General features: G+C 31.2%; 3 protein-coding genes across 3 annotated transcripts; all 3 read right to left on the bottom strand.

Moving 5' to 3' along the window:
- Positions 1–821: 821 nt before the first annotated feature.
- On the bottom strand, positions 822–6,518 carry LOC113399753 (sialic acid synthase). The gene is made up of 5 exons (XM_026638972.2): positions 6,156–6,518; positions 4,728–4,943; positions 4,126–4,473; positions 2,707–2,857; positions 822–1,673 (listed from the first exon to the last, which is right to left on the bottom strand). The coding sequence occupies exons 1-5, from the start codon at positions 6,282–6,284 to the stop codon at positions 1,468–1,470; spliced, it is 1,050 nt and encodes a 349-aa protein (XP_026494757.1). The 5' UTR covers positions 6,285–6,518; the 3' UTR covers positions 822–1,467.
- A 74-nt stretch (positions 6,519–6,592) lies between these two features.
- Positions 6,593–11,930, bottom strand: LOC113399754 (hydroxymethylglutaryl-CoA lyase, mitochondrial). The gene is made up of 6 exons (XM_026638974.2): positions 11,651–11,930; positions 11,436–11,581; positions 11,231–11,354; positions 10,917–11,129; positions 10,663–10,851; positions 6,593–6,956 (listed from the first exon to the last, which is right to left on the bottom strand). Exons 1-6 carry the CDS (start codon positions 11,708–11,710, stop codon positions 6,684–6,686), a joined length of 1,005 nt encoding a protein of 334 aa, XP_026494759.2. The 5' UTR covers positions 11,711–11,930; the 3' UTR covers positions 6,593–6,683.
- Positions 11,931–14,584: 2,654 nt separating this feature from the next.
- LOC113399752 (rab11 family-interacting protein 2) lies at positions 14,585–17,118 on the bottom strand. The gene has a single exon (XM_026638971.2). The coding sequence runs from the start codon at positions 16,941–16,943 to the stop codon at positions 15,516–15,518; it is 1,428 nt and encodes a 475-aa protein (XP_026494756.1). The 5' UTR covers positions 16,944–17,118; the 3' UTR covers positions 14,585–15,515.
- Positions 17,119–17,361: the final 243 nt, after the last annotated feature.

Genomic DNA, 17,361 nt, shown 5'->3' with positions numbered 1-17,361 from the left:
ACGCGCGCCCGCGCCGCTCCCGCTCGCACTCCACATAAAAATAATTCCGACATGATCGTGCCGGGCTACTCGTTTGATAGGGTCCCGTAGGCGGGAAAATAATAAAAGACAAAATTATTTTTCGGTTGCAACATATACGTCATACTTGTTTATTTTTATAATGGTAGTATTTCAAGCCCGTATTTTGCTCTACAACATTACCACACATACAATCAATAAAACAATAAATTCATCCGTAAAAAACATAGGAAGAGGCATTTTAAAATAAATGTTACCGAAGATTGGGTTTTAATTTAATTTTAATTCAAAATATGAGATAAAACCGAATACAACAAAACTTTAAACGAAGGAACCCTAACAAAACGAATTCACCGGTAGCACACGTCAGGGAGTACCCCTCTCGGCATCCCAGAGCCAGATTCGACTTCTTGTAATAATTAAGCTGTTCTTTCGACGCACTACCTACGCCAAGATAGAAACATATCGTTTCCAAAAATATTCATTTATCGTCAGAAGGAAAATATTTTAAGTATGCAGCAATGACGTCACGCTTTCATGAATGACTGGTGGACGTTAAAAAGAACAGGGGAGACATGGAAAGTTTCGTTATTAAATACTTACTCGTACTAGCGCCTACAAACATATTTTCTGGGACTTCTTGTGATAATATTTACATTCGATCGTTGCCAAGAATACACCTACATTGATTATCATTCATTTGATTTATTTATACAATACATGCATTCGAGTATTTTTGATATTAGTTGGTAAATTCGAAGTGGAAATAAATAAACTCATAAATCGGTATCGAATAAAACTCCTTTTTAACATAAGAGTATTATAAATTTTTTTTATTAATATTTAACAATTATTTTATAAAAATAGTAACTTATTATTGGTTGTTTTTTTTTAATTTTCATAATTAACATTAAATTCCAATATTTATTTTGTCCTTAGCTTCGTAAAATTATCCATGCATATTACCTTTATATTTAATGAACAGTTCACTATATCTGTGGCTCATAATAATAATTATATTTATTTGTTGCGTTATTAATAATGCCTTGCTGAATATGAGACAAAAAGTTTTTATCGGAATTATTAAAAACGGCGTGCACCTTCTGCAAATATGCAAAGTACACTTCCATCATGTAAAAATCATCGAAACTACTTTAAACGTATTTAATTTAAAACGTAAACATCGAATTGAGAGCTATGTTCTGTATGTCACGTTACTGTGAAAAGTTTCTGACGTACAAAGTTCAAATTCTGTCACTATCTATTGTGTTATTTCCAAGGATATATAAATAATGTTCATGTATGCCTCTTCAATAACAATGATACTTTATAAGAAATTAGCTCTCAGTATAAAATACATGATATTAAAATTGATGTCAGATTTAAAACTTCAAACTTCTAGCGAGAACTGTAATTGGATTATAAAATTTGATTTATCTTTCGATAACATCAACAGAAATCCCCTTCATTGAGCGGCTCATCTTCCTTTTTATCATAAACGAGTGTTTTATAGATAACTTCCTCGAAATGTAACGCATTTAGCCCTTTGGGTTCTGCAACCTTAATTTTGACGTCACCAGGATATAGAATTTCGCCTTTATTTTTTGTGCAACCCATCACAAGAGACTTTTGCAATTTATCAATGCATGGTATTTCTGTAACAAATTTAATTATGTTTAAATTTAACATTGTTTATGCTTTAAATTAGAATTGAGATAGCCCAGTTTACAAAACGTGGGTATTAAAATATGAACATCGCGAGTTATAGCCCGACCATACACCTCAGATAGGGAACATAATGAGGAATGAACAGTTAGGTGCTTTTATGATAGCTAATCTTAAGGTATCAATACTGGGTCAGCCTAAAAAGAGTTGAGGCAAGTAGACATTTGTTCTGCACCTGAAAACCAGTTCTGACTTAATGCCGTTCCATTAGTCAATTAAGGGGCAGAAATCACCTGTGATTGCGTAAACACTTCATTATTATAATATATTTTTCCTTAGGTAGCATCGGAGTTACTAGTAATATATCGTAAATAGGATGCGATCGAATCTGACAGTCGACTATTTTTTAAACACAATATAGGTTACTTTTAATAAACATGTGAAACGAAGTTTTCAGGCACGTGTTTGTTCCATAAGCAAAAATATAAATACTCGGTACTTGTATGTTACAATGAAATACAAATATTTGAAAATTAGCTGTCTTTACTATAAACATATTTGAAAAACGGCTGTCATTATTTACTATGCTATGACTAGCATTTATTATGCTATGCTATGACTAACATCGCTATAGAGATCAAATGTATATAAACTGATTTTATTTAAACCAGTTTTTTATGACAGAAATAAATAACGAAATGTTCTCAATGTATTTTTTTATGACATCTTTAGGCGGACGAGCAAATGGGCCACCTAATGGTAAGTGGTCACCACCGCCCATAGATAATGGCGTAATAAAAAATATTAACCATTCCTTACATCACCGATGCGCCACCAACCTTGGGAACTAAGATGTATGTACGACCCTTGCCTTACGTGCCTGTAGTTACACTGGCTCACTCACCCTTCACACCGGAACACAACAATACTGAGTACTGCTGTTTGGCGGTAGAATATCTGATGAGTGGGTGGTACCTACCCAGACGGGCTTGTAAAAACCTCTACCACCGATAAAAGTATTACCTGAAGTTACAACTTTTTTGATAGGAGTGCCAAGCGATGCTTCGATTACACGTACGTCTCTTACTAATTGCTTGAATTCTGCGGGTGTAAGCGAGCAAACATGATCCGTTCCCTTCATAGATTTATCCAATGTTATATGCTTCTCTAAAACCTATAATACAGAAAAACATTATTATCTTCTATAACGAATACAATTGAAAGTCAGATATTGGTCACAGATTGCGTTTTATGATATCAAAACATTCATAAACGTTGTCATGTAATTGTTATCGTCGTTGAATAAAAACGCGCAATGTAACACGACATAGAGGCTAGTTCGGTAACGTCTTTTCATACAGATAAGATCATTACCTAATATATATTATTGCATCATTAAGTACAATAGCAAATTACAAAAGTATAGTTTTGTTTCGTTTCTTCGTTAGCATTTAATAGCACAATAATGAATCATAGGATATTTTACGTTAGTAGAAAATTTCACTATTTCGATTGTTGCTAATAATTAATATTTAGTTAAATGACTTTTAACATAATTAAACTATCGGCATTTTTGGGTATGGTTTTTGGGTATTTGTAACAAATATATATCGACAAAAACGACTCATATTAATATCGATATCATGTCAACGATTATGGGCATCTCTATTGCATGACGTCAATGTCAAACTGCGTGTTACAAATGTGAATCTGTCCACCTACTTATTTAATATACATTTATTAAGCCCGATCTCTTCTTCCGTAGGAAATGTATACAATTTTTCGGCTACTGAACGTAGATGACACAGTGCATAGAGCATGCGAATCCTAACTGATCATAGCGGGTTCAATTCCGGGTAAAACAACTAAATGTTATAAGACATGTCGTATCATAAAATCGTATGTGTCGTAACACAACCTGTCACATGTATGTATATCCAAAAACTGCATTCCTAACCTTAATTCTGAAAAGGACCTTTCCTTTTGAGAAGTAGATGTCTGCCTGAGGCCTTAGCCCAGTAGTGTGACATATTCATCTTGTACGTGTATTTTAGATTTTGTCTATATACGGAATTCTAACTAACTTTCCCATTTGTTCCTAAACACTGCCTATCGTAAATAATAATTTCTGACCAGTCAAATTAGATGACGCGTATTGTGAAACCATATAAGAATCTTGTAGTGGTTGCAAATACCGTCTTAATATTAAGATAAATAATTTTAACATAGAACACACAGATCTAGTTGTAACATCTTGTATCTTGACTATTTTCGCAGACCTTGAAGGTCATGAGAAATGTTTATGGTCTCGAAAATAACATTGAAATATGTTTTTAAATTGTAGAAGCATCAGATAGGGTTGCCATTTTTGTAGCATATATATTTATAATTACATTAAGACAAAATATATTTTTATTAAGGAAGAAGTTAAAGTATGTTTACCTTAGCTCCCAGTGCAATTGCGCCCAATGCCACTGCTGTTCCCAGTTCTTGACCAGAATACCCGACCGGGACATCAAACGTGTTCTTATAATCTTGTAATACAGTAAGATTACAATCTTCAAAAGGCACTGGATACGCTGATATACAATGCAATAAACAGAACTGTTTGTGTTGCGCTGATACTATATCGTAAATTGTTTTCACAGCTTGCTTGTCAACCATACCGGTCGATATGATAAGGGGGACCTTCTTGGACGCAGCGTACTTTAAAAATAGCAAATTGTTTGAGTCCCCTGAACCAATTTTTATGAAGGGTACTTTAATGTTGACTAAAAAGTCAAATGAAACCTAAAAAAGACAAAATTTACGAATTATCTTCTGTTCGTATGTTTGTCCTCAGTGCGTTTCTAAATTATAAATCCGATTGTGATGTTTAGAGACTTTAGAAAAGTCCAACAATGTCATGATTTATTTTTATATTTGTCTTTTAATATCAACGTTGTATTTTGAATAATGTCCTGTCCGTACGGTTTTATAATCTCTGCATATGCAGAGATTACCAGATCTAAAGATTTATAAATAAATATTTTCCAATGGCATACCATATCCATGGCTGAAGCAGTGAAGAGGATTCCGACCTCTTGAGCATATTTGAACAATTCCCTGTACTGGCTCTCCGTAAATTCTAAATGTCTTTTATGGTCGCCGTAAGTTTTACCCCAAGAGTTCGGATTGTCATAAGACCTTTCTAAATATTTCTTGGTAAATTTTTCTTTGAGACATGTCTTTTGAAATTTAACACAGCTCGCTCCAGCTTCCTGAAATATATTAAGGTTTGCTTTTATTTTGGACGAGATTTGGTCTTTATTTTTACTGTTGGAACTAGGATAGTAAGTAGACTTTTTTCGAGAGATAAATATTTCTTTATGTACTGGGAAATCTATAAACATCATATGAGCTGATGTTCACAGAACATCAAAATAATGTTGTCTTATTTTTAGTTGGAATTTAATATAAAAGGACAAGATTGAAAATTTTATCATACGAGACCTACATACGGGTCAATGTTATCAGATTTATTTAAAAAATTGATCGAATTACATCAAATAAATTTGTGGAATTTCGACCATGTCTTCGCTTTATTGATCTCTTAGTTGTCAATTTATTTCATCGAAAAATTAACTCGCATATTCAGTAATAATTATTCCAATAAGAATCATTCATTAGTATTAGAAGCGACAAGACAACCTTTCCCTACCAAACCTGTACAAAATCTTAACGAGTGATGTATATAAACTTATTAATGTATCTGTATGTATGTATATAATTATGTCGAATTTTGATTGATATTATAATACCATGTTCAAGAAGTTTAATCATTATTACCATTGATGATGTTAACAGATAATTTGCGAACCTATACTGTGTACAAATACAATACCATAACAGGTTTACTATGTACATGTACCTAAAAAGTATATAGTATGTTCTTTGGCAGATCTCTATGTATAAGGCGTCGAATTAATGAAATCATGTTTTTACACAGTAATATTTGTAATAATAACTAGTAAATCGTTTACTTATTTATTTAGATTCAGGGTTATTCAGAATTCGACATAATTGATTATCAAATTAAATTTTAAATTGATTTCCTCTTTCATTGGAATGCAGAAATGTAGATTTAATGCCAAATCATACGTACAAACTAAGGTATATTTATCTGACTTTTTATGACTTTGATAGCAATTTTTATTGTTTCGATAATAAAATAAACTTAAGTAGGTATTCATCGTGTATTTATACAGATTTTTTTTTGTATTTATTTATCAAATAAAATAATATATTTATCAAACAAAGCTTTATTTGATTGTATTGTGTTGGTACTTGGAAGCAAGCGCAAGGCATTCACCGCGAAACGTCATCCGTTATTGTTTTGTTTCCAACTGGCTACTGGCTTCTCACAACAAAGCGCTCACAACCTCAAATCGTTCACATTCGACGTTGTTTAAAATATCTCGAACATTACTTACCTTAGCTGCTTTGATTAACTTTTTCGCAATTTCAATGTCACCTTGATGATTTTGACCAGCTTCCGCGATAATAAAGCATGGATTATTACCGCCAACTTTAATGTCATCGGTTATCTTCACTTCGACCATTTTCAAAACTGTCAATTTGCCATAAAAACAAACAAATCGTGACCGTGTGCCGCCGCAAACTGATATGTTAAAACTGTTCAATATTACTTGAAAGGTTTATCGACCCCTCTTTCCAAGATCGAATTGAGTAAATAAGGTCAATTCAATATAAAAGCGAGCTACTCGGTGCGCGCCCGTCGCACTAGTGCGGTAGTGCGCGCTTGCCCGGCCCAGCACTCGCTCCGCATGATAATTGATAAAAACCAGTATGTTGGGTAGCGACGCTTGTGACCACGCTGACATAACTCCAGATAAATAAAACACGATACAATAATAAAACGTTTATTACACTTTACACGCGCCTACAGTCAATATTTACATATAATTATCATTTTGTTTACTCTTTGGTCGTTATTTGTGTTAAATCGTACACGCGGCCATTTTAATGATATCTTGATGGTTTTTAAACCTGTCACCTAGCGCACGGTTTACTTTAGATTCTGTAGGTTTTGCGAGGAAGTTTGATATGTAACGGCCGGCTTCGACTAGCTGAACCAGGTCTACGTTGGTATTAACTCCGAGGCCGTAAAGGAAATACACAAGGTCTTCTGTCGCGAGGTTTCCGCTCGCTCCCCTTGCATACGGGCACCCTCCTAGTCCTGAGATTGATGAATCCACTGTCTTAATGCCAAACTGTAAAAATATTTTAAATATTATTTTAAGTAGTTTGTACTCTGCCTGATTGTGTAATGTCAATATAGATATTTATACAATGATAAACGTATAATAATTACAAAAGCAAAAGTAATAGTCATAACTTTTGCTTTTGTAAGAAAAAAAAATAAGGTTCTTTTAACGACAGTCTTTGTATTTATAATTAAATAATTCTATAGCATTTAATTTAAACAGGTCACGTAAAACGAACATTATATAATATATATGTTTGTTTTAAACCGTATTAATTACTATGACAATAAAGTAAAAAATATTTTTAGACACAATATTTTGTATTTCATAGAGTACAGTAACGAATGAAATCTATTAAATAAATACTATATTGTATTAAATAAACTTTTCATTCTTCCTCTCTTATTATATCATAACTAAATGTATTCGCAAATTGTTCAATCTCTTGGTTTGCGACTGATGGTTAAAAGTTCGAAAGATTTCACCAGCATTTACCAATAAATGAAGTCAAATAAAAAAAGACAAGAGTTTAATATCCGACATTTTACGATTTCAGCCTCACATTTAAGTGACAATAGCCACGAATTACTTTTTATCGGTTCTTGTCACCTTGTTCACTTTATCAATCCCGTGATAAAAGATGTTCTTGAAACAGCAAAATAATACTGCAGGTTAGGTTAGGTATTTTTTATTTTGTTTTTTTTTTTTTACGTATACATGAGTATGCGTAACATCAAAACATAAAAAATAAAAACAACAAAAAATGTTTGTAGTTTAAATTAAGTATCACTTAAGTATCACAATAAAATTAACATTAAATGGATGTACTTTAGCGAAATCTGTAGCATATGTCTTACAAACTATAGTAGGTACATATTCTTATATAATATCGTCTAGTTAAAACGATTTATAGAAAATAACAGATCAAAAGAACGAATCAAATCAGTCAGGCAGGTTGATTTTTTTTTTCATCATACCCATCCTCCATATCTGGTTCATAACCCGTCTAATCAAATTATACGTAACAGCCTCGTTAATTTTTAGGTAAATAGTTTGTTGATGAATAAAACTGATAAAAATATAAAACAATCCACACTAACGCTGAATACATTAATTTATCTGTGCCGGTCAAACTTCACATCAAACTATTTTAAAGGTGTTTACAGACTGGCAGACGCCAAAAAATAGATATATAAAATCAGCCTATTTAAAAAAAAACAGTTCCAAAATGGCGACGATATCGAAGACCATGAACAGAAAAAAAAAATAAAGACCGAGTTAATGTCCACTTATTTAAAGTCAGATTAAACTGAACATATAATTTATTTCGAGTATTTAATGAGAAACGAACTCGCAATTTTACGTTTTGTAGAAGTTCATGAAATTTCGATCGTTTTAATGCGTTAGTTACTATAAACTGTACTATAAATTTAATACCTTAAAAAAATGTTTAACAAGACGGCAAAAAATGTAAAGCATTCTTTATGGCTATTAACTTAAATAAACTTTTTATGATCTAATGCATTGTTTTTTTTTTCCGGGTCAATTCGAAGTAAAAAATGAATAGAATCTAGATTTTAGTGCTGTTGGTTCCGTTTCCGCTTTAACGAGATGTTGTATCCGCGATTAAATGTTTTTAATTGAGTTGCTAGTATATTCTACTAAGATTTAAATCTACATTAATTATTATAATATGAAAGATAGGTGTTATGGTTTTTATTTCCCATTAGTCACCCTATATGCATATAAGGCCAACAAAACGAAGTATTTTTTAGTAAAAAAGCCCTTTTTAGCATTTATCAATCGTCATGATCAGGGCCGGATCTACCATATGGCTTTTTGGGCTTCAGCACAGGGCCCCGTGGATTCAAGGGGGCTCCAGCTAAGTCAAGTCAAAGTCAAAAATAGACGAAAATGCGAAAGAACCCATAATTTTATTAAATTAAACAGATCGTATGGTTTGCAGCCCTGCGAGTCCTGCAATAAATTAAACCCCTTCAATTATTTTAATACAAGTCTACGTTCAGATATGTCTTAGGTGGGCCTCTAAGTAGTGTTAGCCCAGAGCCCCCTAAACTTACGGTCCGGCCCTGGTCATGATCATATAAATGTACGGCTACCTTGGTTTAGAGTAACGAAAAGAGCAGTGGCGTACCTAAACCAATCCGACCATTACGGTTGCACATACGATTCGATTTAAATACTTTTCAGGGATGGCCTGTAAAATTGCAAGAAAAAAAAGTGGCCCTAAATTTTCGCAGACCTGATTTAAATTATATATATTTTTTAAGAGGTCATTAAGCAATATAATCCTCCAATCCATTCATTTCCATATTTTGTATTGTCCGAAAAGGCTTTTTAAACCACTGGAGAAGAGCCGGCATGATTTATTCGATGGTTGGGTACTCTTCAACAAAAAATAAATCACATAGGTATTTTAATTCAATACTATATAACGAGCGGGTTAAATTCCAAGGGATCTAACCACAAAATTATTTTTATCACGGGTCTAATACATATGTATAGTGTTGTTATATTTGAATGCAAAGAAATATTGACCATTTCTTACATCGCCAATACCACGCCAATATACGCCCTACCAACAATGACTCCGAAGTTATGTCCTCAGTGGTGGTTGTAGTTAAACTGGCACGGTCACCCTTCAAAGCGGAACACAGTAATATGACGTTGAAGATCTAGTTGCAATAAGTAATATGTTAAAAATATATTAAATAAATATAATTAAAAAACTTAGGCTTAACTTCCGGGTCTAAAGGGTTTTCCGTAAATCCGGTCCTGTTCTCTTGGTCGAGTAAATTATTATGTTCTATTACACAAATTACGTAACAACGTACTCCGCCCGTACAAATAGGGGCCGCCTATAAAGGACCTCACACGAGATTGAAGCGTTTTTGTATTTATTATAATATTCTTATTTACGTCATTTATATATATAAAAATGAACCGAATTTTAGCTTTCCGTGATAGTTGACGAGGAATAGATGTTGATATACTAATTTAAAAAATAAAATGTCTCCGCAAAGAGGGAGAAAGTTTTGAGCTAGTTCCACCACGCTGCTTCAATGCGGGTTGGCGTGGATACACGTGCAGTAGAAGTTCATGTGGCACATGTTTAGCACGAGATATGTAATTAATAATCTCCCCATAATACACAAATGATTTGTTGTGATCCACTTTCTTAAGATATTCTATACATGACTCCTTTATTTTTTAAGACCCTAACTAATATAGAGCTTAGTTACAATTATTATTTCAATTAATAGCCGAGATGGCCTAGTTGTTAGAACGCGTGCATCTTAACCGATGATTTCGGGTTCAAACCCGGCACGCACCACTGAATTTTCATGTGCTTAATTTGTGTTTATAATTCATCTCGTGCTCGGCGGTGAAGGAAAACATCGTGAGGAGACCTGCATGAGTATAACCCGCATTGGAGCAGAGTGGTGGAATATGCTCCAAACCTTCTCCTCAAAGGGAGAGGAGGCCTTAGTCCAGCAGTGGGAAATTTACAGGCTGTTAATGAAATAATGATCATGAATATTTCAAATGTGACTTATGACAGTTAAGCACTGTATGCTTAGCAATATTACTTTACATACTATTTTTCCTACAAATTTGTAAATAATAAATTATCATAACATCAAATAATAAAAATCACATACATAGTTGTAATTAAGCAATAATTACATACCTCTAAACCTGCTACTAGATTTGACAATCCTTGTCCATATGTGTCATGAAAATGAAGAGCCAGTTTGTCAGGAGTGGTCACTGCCAGGACTTCTTGCATTAACCTACGCACTGAGCCTGCAGTACCAACACCAATAGTGTCACCCAATGATACTTCATAGCAACCCATTGCAAACAGTTCCTCTGTGATCTAAATCAAACAAATATAATCTAAACATTCAAATATATATTTTCATTGAATTATTTCATTATTACCTTTGCAATTGCTTTAGGGCTAATTGATCCATCATAGGGGCACCCAAGGACACAAGAAACATAACCTCTCACTCTGATGCCATCCTGGACAGCCTGATCGGCAACCACTTTAAATCTCTTGAGACCTTCTTCCACTGAGCAATTTAAGTTTTTTTGCGAAAATCCTTCTGAACCAGCAGGGAATATTGCAATTTCCTCAATATTGCATTTTTTCTAAAAATATTATAAATTTTATTTTTCAATTAAAAGAGGAAATTTGGTACTGTTACAAATTCTAATATTCATTCAAATTAACAGATCTAAATGAAACATACCGCTGCCTCATAACCTTTTAAGTTTGGTATAAGAACAGGATAATTAACACCAGGAGATCTTTTCAGATTATTCATAACCTCAGCCCCATCACTCATTTGTTTTACCCACTTTGGACTCACGAAACTGTAAACAATAATAACAAATTGTAAGAAAAATATAATTTTATTTATTAGAAGTGTCAAGATATCATCCATCAAACATTACCTTGCAGATTCAATATTATTAATACCAGCTGCGGCAAGTTTATGAATGAGCTCAATTTTAATATCTGTTGGTACAAATTTCGATTCATTTTGAAGTCCATCTCTTGGCCCCACTTCGTAAATTCGTACCTCAGGAACTTTATTACTCTAAAATAAAATACGAAACTTGTTACTCATCTTAGAAAAAAAACTACAAAACCAATGTAAGAAACTCACTATTGTACGATATGTGGCTGAAAATGTTTTTCTTATACAAGAACTCTTTAAAAATTGCATTATGTCTTGTTACTCTTACTAACAATTGAGATATTTATTCAGTAAACATGGACTTATAACATTCTTATCAGTCATGAATTTTTACATTATTAGTTCAATGTGAATTAATCTATGATAACATTTTGACGAAGTCATACAATTAAGTACCTATTACTTTTGGATAAAAAAAGATGGTTTACATACATTAAATGTAATACATATTTATTTATGAATCATGTAAAAATATTTAGTACCTATAATAACTAATAAGTATATTAGTTCATTATTCTAATTTTTAGCTAATTTAAATATGATTTTAATGTTCTAAAATCAAAATTCAAACATTCATTTCAATTTACATATCAAATGCGACATTGACATATGTAAGCATTTTAGCAATGGCAATTCACAAGATAATATATAATAATATTCAAAATGTGTAAACATTTGTTGATGTTAATGCTTTATAATTATTACTCAAATAATTACTACATTGTAAATAATTTTTTGTTAGTTTGGCAGTTATGGATAAAGATAAATTTGTTTTAAGATACATGTAATTTTAGATATTCGTTATTTCACTAAAAAAAAACTTTAAATTAAATAAAGTAAAAAGAAGCTTATATTAAATTATATGATTATATACATTTTTTAACGACTATATAATGTAATTTAATCTATAATAGATCTATAATAGATTTAATTTCATTATTTTTGAAATCAACATTTTTGTTAAAATTAATGTTCGGAAACAATTATGTCTACTTAAAACTTAATCAAATCCAATTTATGTGTTATATTATTACGCAAAATGTTGTATATCAATAATCTTAAATAGTGATAAATTGTTTTGTCTACCATTACATACATAAATTTCAAAAGCCCAGTATGATCGGATATATATATATATATATATATGTTTATAATATTAAAATATTTCAATGCTGCTTATTAAAATTTTCTTTTAAAATAGGATTATTTAAAAAAAAATCATCACTATAATATTCAGAACCAAATCATTATGTAGGCTATGTAGCTTCTTCATTCCTTTTCCTTAAAGAATATTTGTTTATTTGGTCTTTATGCGATAAATGCTAAACTTTACAAGTATTTGCCTAGCGTTTCTACCTTTGTTCTCTGTGGTTGTACTCACTGTCACTGTGACAGTGTCACGTCCCTCAATTCCATGCCATCGTCATTTATCTATGGTCGCTCAACTTGAGTCTTGAGCTGAAACCGGCGAATTTTATTGTTTTCATTACATACTCCCATTAAACGTTTTAACAGATTTTAATATGGGTACGTTATAATAGTTATAAAAATGTTGTATAAGACCCCTAAGTTTGCTATTTATTTATTTTTGTTCCAGCTGTAAACAGCGCCACGTCTTTTATCATATCATCAATTTTAACATTATTAATATTTTCTGGAATGCAAATGTATAAACCAATACTAATAAGATCGCCAATTACAATTATATTTGGTGGTTATTTGGGCTCCGTTATGTTTATGTTCTTCGTTACTGTATCCTTTTTTAAGTATATAATTATTCAAATTAAACCAGCAGAAAATTGTTTTTGTACATTACTTAAACCAATGCGGATTTTCAGCTTTTAATAGTTACTTTGGTTTTGACTTTTAATAAATAATAATCCTTAATACGTGAAACAGGCTATAGGCAACTTGGAAGCTACAATGTTCGGGAAAAATTTTCAACTGAAATTACCTGAGATAGTGTTGTCAATGATCATTTCTCTTATTGCATCAGGAATGGTACATAGGATTTGTTTCACCACATGGTAAATATGTTTTTTGAAATTGTTAAATTCAGCTATGGCATCAATGTTTGTTTTATAATGATAATTATAATTGACTAACTACTAAACTAATATGCAGTCAAGATTCATGGCTGTAACAAATAATTTATATAATTTTATATTTTTAATTATTATACAAGGGTAGATGAGATTTGAAGTTATATACTCGGTAGAAGCATATTAATGTTTCATAAACATTTTGATCAACAATAGGCAACAATTGTTTTAATCAAGCATTGAAAGTATTATAGATTATAATTTATTGATTTGCAGATGATTATTGTTGAGAAAAAACTAATTAAAACTTTTTATTTCAGTTTAATTTTCTCTCTGATTACTATCTACTACATGAACAAGTTGTCACAAAAAACATATACAACCACAATTCCTGTTCCTGCTCCAGTAAAGAGTCGCCGTCACAAATAAACATGAGAAATATTTTTTCAGTTTTAAATAAACATTTATTTTAATATGGTCTTTTATTCGAAAGAAACTTTTGTTATTTTTGTCATACTTTAGTTTTCATACAATAACAATGTTTACTAAATATTTTATAATAAAATATTAATCTCTGGATCAATTTTCATAATATACTTTTTATAATGTTCATATGAACTTACTTAATCTCTTATCTTTAGAGATAAGAGATTAAGTAATTTCAAATAAATTATATGACTAAAATAATTTAAGAATAAGCAGTTTCTTATTAACAAATTTTAATATTGCTAGCAATCTAAAAATCTTAATATTTATGTTACATGTATTATAATCTACAAAAAAACATGCAAAATTGTAAAGACAAAGTTAGTAGTACTACTGGTTTATTGTTATTATTTATTGTTCTTAAAGAGTTTATCAAAACAATACTCTTTTTACTTCAATACAACCAATAACTTTAAATCAAAACTAATCTTATCAGTTTTTTTCCAATCTCAGCAAAATAATTATTGTATCTAGATTAACAACTGAAAAAGATAGTATCTATTCTTAAATAATAATTATTCATGTTGCCTTAATATCTACATAAAAGAATATTCATAACTATGATACCAGTGTAAATACACAAATATGACTTAACTTTTTCTTTTGAACAAATTTTAACAAATAAGATGACTTTTAATAGTATAACTTAAATATTTCAACTATGTTATATTGCACAAAGGCCTCATTTGGCCCTATATTTGCACTATACAAAATAAAAAGCTTAATGAAGAACCACAGTAAGATCAATGCAGCATGGCATGTTTTATTTTTTTAAACTGGCCAGCACTGTTATTTTGTTAGTATGTATAATTCAATATTAACTAAGATTATATCTGTATCTATGAAAAAAAAAACACTTTATTAATATCAAGGATAATGTTATCATTATTTTTTATCTTAAAAATAAATACACTAAGTAAACTTGGAATGTTGTTAATTAAATCTGTAATTGAATATATTTATATATAGCAATTATTACCATTCTTGCTATGCTTTATTACAATGTTAAATTTGTTTTGGCACTTTATAAATATATTTTTTTTATTCCATGGACATATTGAAATATTTTTTTTAAATAAAATCATATATCACTTTAGTGAGATATTTATAAAAATCTAATCAGACCAAAAAAAGATAAATATCCTTTTATCAATTCACATATAGTTAAAATAATAGAAATCTATTGTGATAGACAATATGTATCACAGATCTTATAAATACTTAAGGCACTGGTTCAGACACTAATTTGCAATTCTCATAACATTTATATCACCTTTAAATATTAGAATTTTAATTGACTTTTAAAAGTTTGATTTTTTTATGTGTGATCATAACAAATATTTCTTAGAAATGCAAAATTTAATATTAAACTGTATAAGTTACTATGATAAACTATGGACAAAATACAATAATCTCATAATATAACAAAACTAATGTAAGATAATTAAGAACTTAGAATCACTAGTTTCAAACCTGTAATGTTATTGAAACAATGTATTACAATTGAAATTAAAAAACTGCAACCTTTATTTGTTCCGGATATGCATGCTGTTATTTCTGACATAAGGATTTTGCAATATTCTCGGTGTTGTCTCCATTACTCGCAACAACAACTCATCTAAGTAATTTTCAAGATCCTTGTTCTTTTTCTTTTCTGATTCCACATCTTTCTGTAGATTATAGATCATCACTATTAGATCTTCTCGTGTCATGTCATCATATTGCTGTATTACAGTTTTGGGTAAATTATTGTATGCCGGGTTTATTGAATCTTCTTCAACAATATTTTCCTCTCCGACAATGATTCGTTCCTCCAGTAATTTCTTAGGCTTACTGTTTCCAAACTTTTTAAAGAATTTAGGGCTAGGTTTTTCTTTAAGGGAACTAGGGCTATCCAATTTTTTATTTCTTTCGAGACTGGAAGATTTTTCTCGGTCTATCATAGTTTGACTGATAGATTTTCGTGGATAAAGTTTCTGGGACCATTCATCATCTTTATTTAATACTTGTACTGGTAATTGTGGTGCTGTAAATGTATCAAGACTTAAACGCACAGGTTTTAAAGGTGCTGTTTTCTCTGCAGTTACTAAATTACTACTTGTAGATCTTCTTAAGAATTCACCTCCACCTAGATTTTCAAGTGAAGCATTATTAGGAGATGGTGTGTATTTTACTCCTCGGGGTACATAAGAATTTTGTACATTGAGTGAACTTCCTGAACTTTTATGCGATAAGTCATCAAAGGCAAATTCATCGTCATCTTCACTTATCACACCTGGATCAGCCTCTGCCGGGGATCTTTTTGGCGTAGATGTATCAGGAGTTGATATCACAGAACTTCTAAGATTTCCTACACTCCCACCTAGAGATGATGAATCATTCTTTTTTTCTTTATTAGTAATGTTTATCTTAGATCCTAAATTTTTTGCAAATTTCTTTAAGCTCTTACGTTTTTCAATACTTCCAATACTCATGAGGCTGCCCCCAACATTCTGCGCAATACTGGACAGTGATGATTTGTGTTTTTCCTTTTTGCTCAAATCTGTTAGGCTCCCTTCTTTTACAGTGAAACCTATTTTAACCTCTAATTCACCTCGGTTCTTGTCGTTTTCTTTACCAGCTTTTCCTTGCAACGGGTACCAGCGGTTTCTTGGACGTTCATACACATCGAGGTCTTTTAACGGAATCGATACTTGACCTAATAAGTGGTCCTTTACGAAATCTTCGTCGTAAACTTTTAAAACAATCTCAGCAGTGTTTCCTTGAGACGGTATGCGTAATTCACATTCTTCAAACCATTCAACATTCTCAGTTGACTTATGTTTTACGGAAGTTTGAAATTTTTCTTTAGCCAGCGAGATTGTAACAAAACAGTTATTTGTACCGTTTTTGCCTTTTATTAGCAAACCTCTTGCTTTTTGCACTGTTACTTGCACATGAGTCGGATCCCACATTTCGTTGCTGTAATATACAATAATTAGCACTTAATTCTTTAGGTTTATAATATTAATTGCACTTTTTAGAAATACAAAAGATGAGCTGTCGACCGAATCGTCCGTCACGAATCGCAATTGGTATCTCGTATGTACACAATCACAATCCGTCATTCCTCATTCATTACTCATTGTCGGTCATTCGGCATTCCATAATATTCCGCATTAATAAGGTGCATATGTTATCCACACACGATCCGACTTCTAAGTCGCTTTTTTCATATTGATGATTTAATTAGTTACTAGGACTCAGTGTATGATAATAAATTATTTAAAAATTACATCTATTATTTCAGATTTTGATAATTAAAATCATCGTAGATAAGTTAACACACGTGTTAAGTTTTGTTTTATATCTTTCTGCTAAAGAAATTACAAA

This window comes from Vanessa tameamea, chromosome 2 (genome assembly GCF_037043105.1).
Source record: "Vanessa tameamea isolate UH-Manoa-2023 chromosome 2, ilVanTame1 primary haplotype, whole genome shotgun sequence".
NCBI lineage: Eukaryota > Metazoa > Arthropoda > Insecta > Lepidoptera > Nymphalidae > Vanessa > Vanessa tameamea.
This window is presented reverse-complemented; position numbering and strand designations above follow the sequence as displayed.